Source organism: Ranitomeya variabilis, chromosome 2 (genome assembly GCF_051348905.1).
Source record: "Ranitomeya variabilis isolate aRanVar5 chromosome 2, aRanVar5.hap1, whole genome shotgun sequence".
In the NCBI taxonomy this organism is placed as follows: Eukaryota; Metazoa; Chordata; class Amphibia; order Anura; family Dendrobatidae; genus Ranitomeya; species Ranitomeya variabilis.
Window position 1 is genome coordinate 171,789,775 of NC_135233.1, and position 12,151 is coordinate 171,801,925.

Sequence of the window (12,151 nt, forward strand, 5' to 3'; positions counted from 1 at the left end):
TATCGTTAGGTAATTTCTTGTGCATTAGGGGAGCGTACATCACATTGTGGGTGACATCCGTTTTTCTTTTGTAAAAAAAAAATATTTGTGTTGGGTAAATTTATAGGGAGGGCATTAGTGTAGTGAACGTCTGTATTTTTTTTATACAAACTTTTTTTTTTTTTTTACATCTGATTTTTCTTTTCATTTTTTTCTTCTGTTTCTCCTACATTTTTTCTCTCTATTTTTGTCTTTGTTTTTTATAATAAATAGTACCCTATACACAAGCCCCACACATTACACGTGTAAAAGCACCACTTACACACATATCTGCCAGGTTTGGAAAAATAAAAATGGCCCATTCATCAGGACGCTATTCACCAGAGGAGGCATACGCCTTCTTTGCCTCCGACATGGATTCATCCAGTGAGGAAGATCCCAGATTCGTCTGTTCCTCCTCCTCCTCCTCTTCTAGTGAGGAAGGACCCCCAGTAAGGTACCCTAGGACCCAGGCAACTCCTGCAGCAATCAATCCCATAAGGATCACACACCCCGGAAATTATCAACCCGTCATTCCGGAATTCATCGACATCAGGAATCCAGTTTGATACCACTGACTTAACTGAAATTGAATTCTTCCAATGCTTTTTCAGTGAGGAAATAATGTTATGGTGGCCCAGACAAACCTGTATGGTCATCAATTTTTCACCCAAAATCCCATGTCATCATACGCCAGATAGACCCCTGTAAATGCAGCAGAGATGACAATCGGTACATGGGGGTGTAGATCTTTCAGATCAAGTCCTTAAACCATACAGTGCCAGGCAAAAAGCCATGGTACAAAAGTAAAGGAAAGTATGGTACAAAAAATTGGCCGTGCACATTGTACAGATGGCACTGCACAATGCTTTTGTGCTGTTCCGATCTGCAGGCGATACGGGGACCTTCCTTCAGTTTCAGGAGGTAATCATCCAGGCACTAATGCTTGACATTTAGGAAGGCGAGATCTTCCTTCAGTTTCAGGAGGTAATCATCCAGGCACTAATGATTGACATTCCGGAAGGTGAGGGTCCCAGTACTTCTGAAACTGATAGTGACCGTATTGTCCCAGGTCAACATTTCCCAGTACTGGTTCCCCAAACAACGTGGATATGACGATCACAAAAAGGGTGCAGAGCATGCTCCAAGAGGGGAATACTAAAAGACACAATTTACCATTGTGAAACCTGCCCTGAGAAACTTGGCACAAATTGATGAAATTAGTTTATACCCCGTTGATACAACACACTTTTAGAATCTGATGTACTCCGAACAACATGCACATAACACCACATTATAAATTCATACACCAATAAAGCCAAAAGCATTGTATCATATATTATATCATATCATTACTATGAAACTATGCCTCTACATAATCTCCTTCAGGGGTGTAGTTTTCAAAAGGGATCACTTGTAGAGGATTTCCACTGTTTAGGCACATTAGGGGCTTTGCAAACGCGATGTGACACCTGCAGACCATTCCATCAAAGTCTGCAATCCAAAACGTCATTCCTTCCATTCCGAGCCCTGCCATACACCCACACAGTGGTTTAACTCCACATATAAGGTATTAGCATACTCAGGAGAAATTGCACAACAACGTTTTCGGTCCATTTTCTCCTGCTACCCTTGAGAAAATAAAAAAAATTGGGGCTAAAAGATAATTTTTGTGGAAAAAATAAGATTTTTTTTTTTTTCATTTTTACGGCTCTATGTTATAAACTTTTGTGAAGCACCTGGGAGTTCAAAGTGCTCACCACACAGCTAATTCCTTGAAGGGTCTAGTTTCCAAAATGGGGTTACTTGTGGGTGTTTTTCACTGTTTAGGCACATCAGGGGCTCTCCAAACGCGACATGGCGTTCGCTCTCAATTCCAGCCAATTTTGCGTTTAAAAAGTCAAAAGGTACTCCTTCCCTTCTGAGCCATGCCGTGCACCCAAACAGTGGTTTCTCCCACGTATGGATTATTGGCGTACTCAGGAGAAATTGCCCAACAACTTTAGCGGTCCACTTGTGCCTGTTACCCTTATGAAAATTAAAAAATCGGTGCTGAAATATCATTTTTATGACTAAAAAGTTAAATGTTCATTTTTTCCTTCCACATTGCTTCAGCTCCTGTGAAGCACCTGAAGGGTTAATGAACTTCTTAAATGTGGTTGTGAGCACCTTGAGTGGTGCAGTTTTTAAAATAGTGTCACTTTTGAGTTTTTCTGTCATATAGACCCCTCAAAGTTACTTCAAATGTGATGTGGTCCCTAAAAAAATTGGATTTATAAGTTTTGTTAAAAAAATGAAAAAGCGCTGGTCAACTTTTAATCCTTATAACGTCCTAACAAAAAAAAATTGTGCTGATGTAAAGTAGACATGTGGGAAATGTTATTTATTAACTATTTTGTGCGATATTAGTCTCTGATTTAAGGGCCTAAAATTACAAATTTGAAAATTGCGACATTTTTGCCAAATTTCATTTTTTTTCACAAATAAACGCAAGTTTCATCAAAGAATTTTTACCACTATCATGAAGTACAATATGTCACGAGAAAACAGTCTCAGAATCAGTGGGATCCTTTGAAGCGTTCCAGGGTTATGACCTCATAAATTGACAGTGGTCAGAATTGTAAAAATTGGCCCGGTCAGGAAGGTGAAAACAGGATTCTGGGCAAAGGGGTTAATCAGTACAACAGCGCCAATCTGACAGTGTCTGTAGGTTACTCAGCACAATGCTGCTGGCAGGTTCATTTTAATGATTAGGTGACACCCTGAATAAACTACCTTATACCCACTAATCCTTATGGGTTTTGTCTAATATTTTATTTCCCACCATTCTTTTGGGGTTTATGTATTTTGCTGTTCTATGCGGTACCCTTTTTTTTAATGAACTATATAGTATCCTCTCAAGAGTTGTATTGAGACTTTACCCTTCCTTCTAATGATCTGTCTTGAGATTCAATCCTCATATATTCCCTACATTATACACAATTAAGGCATATTTGCAGCCCATTATTTTTATCTTCATATACAGTGGGCGATATAAGTATTGAACATCTATGGTTTGATTTCTTTAGATGGGTTGTTACTATCTTCTGGTAAGAATTTCATGTCGATAGCACCTTTAGGGTATGTGCACACGTTGCGGATTTGTTGCGGATCCGCAGCGTTTTTTGAGGTGCAGAAACGCTGCAGATCCGCAATTGATTTACAGTACAATGTAAATCAATGAGGAAAAAAAATGCTGCGCACACTTTGCGGAAAATCCACTGCGGAAACGCTGCGGTTTAAAAGAAGTAGCATGTCACTTCTTTTTTGTGAATCTGCAGCGTTTTTGTACCCACTCCATTATAGAAAACCACAGGGGTAAAAACCGCAGCAAATCCGCAAGAAAACCGCAGCAAAAACGCACAAAAAAACGCTGCGGAACCGCACAAAAAACCGCAGGTGCGTTTTCTGCCAGGAGAGGCAGGATCCGCACCAGAAATTCCTAAGCCTAATCCGCAACGTGTGCACATAGCCTAAGAAATAAATATGGAACACGTCACCAATTTTCTAATTAAACTTATTTCACCCGCTTTATACTTCCTGCTATTTTTTCATTGTGTATTTTTAGTTTATTTGTGGGGTTATCCCTGCCACTTTACATGATAAGTCATTTGATATCATGTTATATTGTGTTTCAGAAATTCGTATACTTTTTTCTTAATGTTGTTTAAATGGAATTAAATATTGTATGATGATATAGCGATAATCTAATACATGTGCTCTGCAAGGAATAAGTAATCGTTTCTCTCCTAACAGCACAGTAATTGTGATCCATTTAAAACCATGAAAACAATAACTAAATTGAGATGCAAGGGAAGGTTCCAGTTACTTTCCCTGAATAGTGGACCTCTGCACTGACGCATGATGGACCTGTGCACTGACGCACGGTGTTCAGAACGCATAGGTTATTTCCTTGTTTGAGGCTTTCTTTGACATGCACATTGATGGTAGAATACATGCCGCATAAGCAGGGCTGCCACTAGGAATTTCGGGGCCCCATACTGGCAAAATTTTTGTGGCTCCCTTGAGTCTCCGCCCAGGCTCCACCCCAGCCCCGCCTCCACCCCTTGAACTGTCCATAGTCCCACTGCTCTTTCTTGGAAAAACTTCACTTCTCACCAATCACACATTAACAGTTCCCATCACCAGATTACACATGTAGTCTGCAGCTTTGGGTTTGGCCAAAAGATTTTTTAAGCCGCCAAAACGACAACGACTCTTTTGGCCGAGTAATACTCTACTCTAACCTATTAAACATTTGTTAAAACATCCAATACAATTTAGGTATATTTTTATTTATTTTTAAATTTTTAAAATGACCAATAATATCACATACAAGGGACAAATACCACCGCACCATGACCAGACACCATATTGTCACCACATAGAGACCTATAATACCACATATAAGGAACAAAGACCACCACATCATGTCCAGACCACATATTACCAACACAGTGACCGAATAATACCACATACAAGGAATAAATACCACCACACCATGTCCAGACCACATATTACCACCACATGGTGACCAATAATACCACAAACAAGGAACAAATACCACCACACCATGACCAGACCACATATTACCATCACATAGTGACCAAATAATAGCACATACAAGAAACAAATACCACCACACCATGGCTGGACAACATATTTCAAACCACATAGTGACTGAATACTGCAATACTGATCATTAATAAAAAACAAAAACAGAATACTAATATCACTATAAGTGCCATTATGCACAGGAGATCTGTACTTAGTATGCAGTGTCTGTGTACAGGTAATACAGTGATTACCGGTGAAATTATACACAGGAGCACTGTATATAGTGTCAGTGTACAGGTAATACAGTGATCACCAGTGACATTATACACATTAGAACTGTATATATTGTACAGCTTATACAGTGATCAATGACATTATATAGAGGAGCTCTGTATATAGTGTCAGTGTAAAGGGAATACAGTGATCACTTGAGACATTGTACACAGGGCCGCTGTATATAGTATACATTGTATAGTGTCAGTGTACAGGTACACACTGACTCACCAGTGACGTCCCTAGGTGAAGTCCTTCATCTCTGCAGGAAATAACACAGTTATCTAGAACTCCGCTTGCAGAACACATTACTTAATTTTTTCCCAAGTTCTAAAAAAAAGGTGACAGTGTTGCTCTGCACAGTAACAGGACCGCCTCCCTCATTTAAAACAGTATCCTCAAAAAATAAAATAAATACATCACTGCAGTAATAATATCCCTTAATTAGCCCCTATGGTAATAATATCCCCCATTCTGGCCCCCGTGTGTCTCATTCCTGGCTCCAGCCATATGTTCTTCCATCCTGCCCTCATGGTATCCATTCTGCCCCCATGTAATGTCCCATCCTGCCCCATCTGTCCCATGATCCTGCCCAATCTGTCCCATGATCCTGCCCCATCTGTCTCCATCGTATCCATCCTGCCCCATCTGTCTTCATCCTGCACCATGTCTCCATCCTGCACCATGATCTTGCCCCTGTGTCTCCATCCTGCCCCCTGTGTCTCCCATCCTGCCCCGTGTCTCCCATCCTGCCCCCTGTGTTTCCAATCCTGCCCCCTGTGTCTCCAATCCTGCCCCCGTGTCTCCCATCCTGCCCCGTGTCTCCATTCTGCCCCGTGTTTCCATTCTGCCCCTTTGTTTCTATTCTGCCCCCTTTGTCTCCATTCTGCCCGTGTCTCCATTCTTCCCCTGTGTCTCTATTCTTCCCCGTGTCTCCATTCTGCCCCATGTCTCAATCCTGCCCCCGTGTCTCCATTCTGCCCCCATGTCTCCATCCTGCCCCCTTGTCTCCATTCTGCCCCCGTGTCTCCCATCCTGCCCCTTGTCGCCATTCAGCGCTGGGCAGGATGGAGATACATAGTCCATGTGTCTCCATCCTGCTGGTGAAACACATTGTGGCTTGCCGCTTTCCTACGGTGAAGATCCCTCCCGTTTGAAATGCGCACTCGCTGGCGAATGACAATGACGTCATATGCCGGCGCCGTGCACGCTGATGTCAGCTGCCAGCCTGGTTGGCTGGCTGCTTTAACTATTGCCTTGCGGGCGTCTCGGATGCAGGTTCAGTTACTGCATCTGGAGAATGTATGTAAAATGCATGTAAAATGCACAGATGTCTGTTGGGGCATACCTGATATGTGAACAGGGACTGATCGTGGACAGCAGTTTTGGGGACTTTGTCATCATCATGATCTGCATTCATCATGCTGTAAAAAGTGTTAAATGTCCAGGATTAGAGTTTACAACCATAGTTGTAATCCTCATATAATTATGAGGTCATCACATACAGACATACAGGTCAGTATGCAGCAAATCTTCCCACAGTATACATGTACATTATGATGTTAGAAGAGGTTTTAGGGGATTCCCGTCTCACAATTAAACCATAACCTTCTTTAAAATCCGAGTGAATGAACTGAAGGGCTTTCTGTCCAGTGTGTACATTGGAATAATATATATAGTTTTCCTCTTCCTAGGTGCAATATGTTGAATATTTTGCAGTGGGTGGTATCTCTTCAGTTATAAAATTGATGTTTGGAGGATTCTTCTTTCTGCTTTTTATCCTGTGCAGCTGTGGTCGGAAACTTCTAATAAAGGTAAGCATTTTTTTTCCCTTTTTTATTTTCTGTAGATAGTAGTATTGCTAGGGGCACACAACATCATCAAAGCAAACTTTGATATCACATATATTTTGTATCTTGTTATCAATACTACAGAATCTGACCAGCACCTCCTAACAGAATGAAGGAAATGTGAAAAGCTGCCGAGGCCAGCGATATATATATATATAAAAACCAGAGCGCAGCAGTGCCTAGATATACTGTATGAAAACACTGAATATGTATATTTTAAGCTGCATTACTGCCATATAGGCTTGCTTAGGTACTTCATGCACAAACTGGCCATTTCATGTGACCCACCAGCAAGGTGTACCATTCTTTAATTATTATTATTACTTTTTTTTCATATTGCATCTCTGGCAGCCAGGGCAATTTTCACACTTTTTTGACATGTGCAAATGAAATCGAACCCTGCAGTGCCCATTATAAAATAAAAATAATTTTTACGCACATCCATAAAATGTGCCATTCCTGCTATGCCAGTGTTGCTATTTTCATTGTCACATGATCACAGCAGCCAATCAGCAGTCACTTTCCAACCATTTGGACAGAATACTGTAGGCTGCAGGCAATCGGTGGTTGCATTGGCTGCAGCTGTAATGTGACACTGCAATGACATGATTCACCAGGAATGGCAATACTGAAAAATAAATTCACTTTAGAGGTGTGATACATAAAACCTAGTGTTCTGCAAGGACAGGAAGAGATCACACATTTCTCTCCTGTCACTGCATCCTGTTTGCTCTTCCACAGCCCTTTTCGCTCCCCTATCCCTCGTATTCCTTCACCCTCCCTCAGGGATGTCTATCTCCAATACACAGAGTGCCAAAAGTAAAAGCTTGGTCAAAGTCACGGGCCAATATTGATATTTATTAAAAAAAAGTCTACAATTTGGGAAGTTTTTTTTATCAGATATAACTAGGAACTTTTTCATATAGATACAAACGTAAAGGAGTTGTTCCGCGAACAAAGTACATTTTAATAAATAGATATTTAGAATAAAATATTGGAATAATATTTTATGTAAGAGCAGTAAAAAGCATATGGCCCAATGGCATAATTTAAATATGTAATAACAAAGGATAAGAAACCTTACATAATAAAGTATGATGCAAACAAAAGTGCCCCCAAACACCACATGATATCCCCACAGTGAATTCCTCCACATTACCCTCCACACGCACGGTATGACGACCCTCAATCTCCTCTATAAAGAGAATGGTGACCCCATCACAGTATGATTCTCAAACTGTAATCCCCACATAGTGCTCCATACAGTATAATGACCACAAAAAAGTGGGGCCATAATACTCATGCTCAGTTGCCTCTAGACATTTGTCAAAAACACAATGGAGATACTACATCCTGCATTGTTACAGGTATAGAAGAAATTAAGAAACCTTTGAGAGGAGATTTACATAGGATACTTTTAAATCGAGAAGCTTGGTGGATATTGGAATTAAATACTAGAATCCCGCAAGGATTAAATATTAAACATGATTTAATATATCATGATTAAAGGGAACCTGTCACCGCGTTTTTCAATATGAGCTAAAAATAGTGTTCAATAGGGCCTGAGCTGTGCTTTACAATAGTGCCTTTATTATCCTCTGATTCCCCACCTTTGCTGCCAAAATACCTTTGTAAACTCGCCGTTTTCGGCTGTCAATCACCCCGGTCTGGTCCGATGGGCGTTGCCAAATCGCTGAAAATTGAAAAAAACGGGGTGACAGGTTCCCTTTAATATTGCAAACTAAATTGTGATTATTTGTATAAATGATTTCTATATAATATGTTGTTTTTCCTTCCACCTGATATGATGTTTGGTTAATTGATTTCTATTGAGCCCTACAGTATGAATTAAATTACAAGATATTGAATTGAGAATGGAGAAAAAGATGAACTGTTTTGCAAAAATAGAAAAATATATGGATCGTCTACATGTTATTATAATTTTCAATGGATTAATGTGGTTATAATGAATGTGTACCATGTATTATTCTGGTTCTTCTCACAAAATTTAGAATATCATCAAAAAGTTAATTGATTTCAGTTCTTCAATGCAAAAAGTGAAACTCAGATATTATATAGTCATTACAGACAGTGATCTATTTCAAGTGTTTATTTCTGTTAATGTTGATGATTATGGCTTACAGCGAATGAAAACTCAAAAGTCATTATCTCAGTAAATTTAGAATGCTTTATAACACCAGCTTTAAAAATGATTTTAAAATCTGAAATGTTGGCCTACTGAAATGTATGTACAGTAAATGCACTCAATACTTGGTCGGGGCTCCTTTTGCATCAATTACTGCATCAATGCGGCGTGGCATGGTTGTGATCAGCCTGTGGCACTACTGGGGTGTTATGGAAGCCCAGGTTGCTTTGATAGCAGCCTTCAGCCCGTCTGCATTGTTGGGTCTGGTGTCTCTCATCTTCCTCTTGACAATACCCCATAGATTCTCTATGGGGTTAAGGTCAGGCGAGTTTGCTAGCCAATCAAGCACAGTGATACTGTTGTTTTTAAACCAGGTATTGGTACTTTTGACAGCGTGGACAGGGGCAAAGTCCTGCTGGAGAATTAAATTTCCATCTCCAAAAAGCTTGTCGGCAGAGGGAAGCATGAAATGCTCTAAAATTTCCTGGTATACGGCTGCGCTGACTTTGGTCTTGATAAAACACAGAAGACCTACACCAACAGATGACATGGCTCTCCAAACCATCACTAATTGGGGAAACTTCACACTAGACGTCAAACCGCTTGGATTGTGTACTTCTCCACTCTTCCTCCAGACTCTGGGACCTTGATTTCCAAATGAAATGCAACATTTACTATCATCTGAAAACAACACCTTGGACCACTGAGCAACAGTCCAGTTCGTTTTTCTTTGGCCCGGGTAAGACTCTTCTGGTGGTGTCTATTGGTCATAAGTGGCTTGACACAAGGAATGCGACACTTGTAGCCCATGTCCTGGATACGTCTGTGTGTGATGGCTCTTGAAGCAATGACTCAAGCAGCAGTTCACTCCTTGTGAATCTCCCCCAAATTTTTGAATGACCCTTTCTTAACAATCCTTTCAAGGATCCCAGTTGCTTGTGCACCTTTTTCTACCACACTTTTGCCTTCCACTCAACTTTCTATTAATATGCTTGGATACAGCAATCTGTGATCATCCAGCTTCTTTAGCAATGACCTTTTGTGGCTTACCCTCCCTGTTGAGCGTGTCTTTGACTGCCTTCTGCACATCTGTCAACTTAGCAGTCTTCCTCATGATTGTGGAGCCTACTGAAATAGACTAAGGGACCTTTTTTAACGCTTAGGAATCTTTTGCGGATGTTTTTTGTTAATTATTCTAATTTACATAGATAATGACTTTTGGGTTTTCATTGGCTGTAAGCCATAATCATCAACATTAACAGAAATAAACACTTGAAATAGATCATGTTGCTTGTAATGACTCTATATAATGAGTTTCAATTTTTGTATTGAAGAACTGAAATAAATAAACTTTTTGATGACTCTAATTTTGTGAGAAGCAACTGTATGTATCTTCAAAGTTTCACTTGTATAAGTAAGAAGTATAAGTAAAAACTTGTGGTTCTATACCACATGACTGCACAGGATATGACATAAAAAGCTATTCAGTGTTAAAATAGTATGCAATGAATAAGGATTAAATTCCGAAATGCGTATGCTAGATTTGCACATTTTTTCTGCCCATGTACACTGGTGCGACTTTTTAATTCTTCAATAAAGAATTCTGAATTTTATTCAACGCGCTGGATATATTTCTATTTCCACAAAAAAGTGCTTCATACAGTTTAATGGCTCCACATAGTGCTCCATACAGAATAATGGTTCTACATAGTGCCCCACACTATATAATGGGCCCCACATTAAAAAAATGAATACTCACCTCTGTCTTTTCCCCCGCTGCTCCTGTCTCTTCATTTTGTCTTCAAATCCTCTGCACATCTCAGTACAGCGGGAGAGTTGTAATCAAGTCATTCCGCCCACTGCACTGAGACTTCAGACACAGAGGAGGAATGATGGAAGAAGGATTGTCCGCTGATGCTGCCTCCTCCATCATTGCTTTCAACTGTATTCGTATCTAGGATGCCGATATAGTTGAAATTGTGATGCATGGTGGAGGGTCGTGGGTCAAATATACTCTCCCTGAAAACGGACAGTTTTTTTTTATTTTTTATGTGAACCCATTGCACTGTATGCAGCCCATTATACTGTATGGAGCACTAAGTGGGACCCATTATACTTTATGACATACTATGTGGAGTCATTATACTGTATGGAGCACTATACAGTTGTGTTAAAAATGTACATACCCCAGCAAAATTTTTGCTTTCTTGTCCTTTTTTCAGAGAATATGAATGACAACACCAAAACCTTTTTTTTTTCTCCACTCATGGTTAGTGGTTGGGTGAAGCCATTTATTGTCAAACTACTGAGTTTTTTCTTTTTAAATCATAAAGACAACCCAAAACATCCAAATGACCCTGATGAAAAGTTCACATACCCTGTTTCTTAATACCGTGTATTGTAAAGCTGCCCACTCTTCTTGGCAAAAAGCCTCCAGTTCCTGCAAATTCCCGGGCTTTCTAGCATGAACTGCGCGATTGAATTCTCCCCAGAGTGGTTCAATGATATTGAGGTCAGGAGACTGAGATGGCCACTCCAGAACCTTCACTTTCTTCTTCTGTAGCCAATGACAACTCAACTTGGCCTTGTGTTTTGGATCGTTGTCATGTTGGAATGTCCAAGTATGTCTCATGTGCAGCTTCCGGGCTGATGAGTGCAAATTTGCCTCCAGTATTTGCTGATTATTTTTTTAATCAGATAGATTTTTATTAACGAAATTCAAACAAAGAAACAGAGTCCAGACATTACAATGTCCACCAAGGTCACATATTTTCAATTACAGCCCATCCCCTCCCTCCCCCTTTTATAGAAACATCAGCAACAAATACTCAAAGTACATCCTCCTTTCAGGATCATCAGGATAATCTAACCTCTTTTTCTCATCTTTCAGGATACATCGGGGGCTTATCTACAGCATTACAGAATGCTGTAGATAAGCCCCTGATGCTGGTGGTCTTAGCTCACCTTCGATTTTGAGGGTGATAGGTTCCCTTTAATCAGATTTGTCCTTCCTACTACTGATAGATGTATCAAAAAACTGTCCTATATATTACAAAAAATGGCACTTCAGAATAGTAGAACCACAAGTAGCCAAGATGTAATTTAACAACCGGCTAAACGAAGAGAACCAAAATATCAAATTAAAATGTAAAGTTTATTAAAGGGAACCTGTCACCACGTTTTTGGAAGATGGGATAAAAATAGCGTTTTTAGGGATAGGGATGCCGCGCGTGCGCAGATGGATATCGCGACGGCCATTTTCCTAAAG

General features: G+C 40.1%; 1 protein-coding gene across 4 annotated transcripts in view; it reads left to right on the forward strand.

The window, feature by feature from the left end:
- LOC143804772 (saccharopine dehydrogenase-like oxidoreductase) overlaps positions 1 to 12,151 on the forward strand; it is a 193,010-nt gene that overhangs the window by 125,614 nt on the left and 55,245 nt on the right. For 2 of the 4 annotated variants that reach the window (XM_077283172.1, XM_077283173.1), the window contains exon 8: positions 6,582 to 6,701. The exons of the other annotated variants lie outside the window; for them this stretch is intronic. In XM_077283172.1, coding sequence (XP_077139287.1) covers positions 6,582 to 6,701 — 120 coding nt within the window. The remainder of the gene's footprint in view (positions 1 to 6,581; positions 6,702 to 12,151) is intronic. 4 annotated transcript variants of the gene reach the window in all.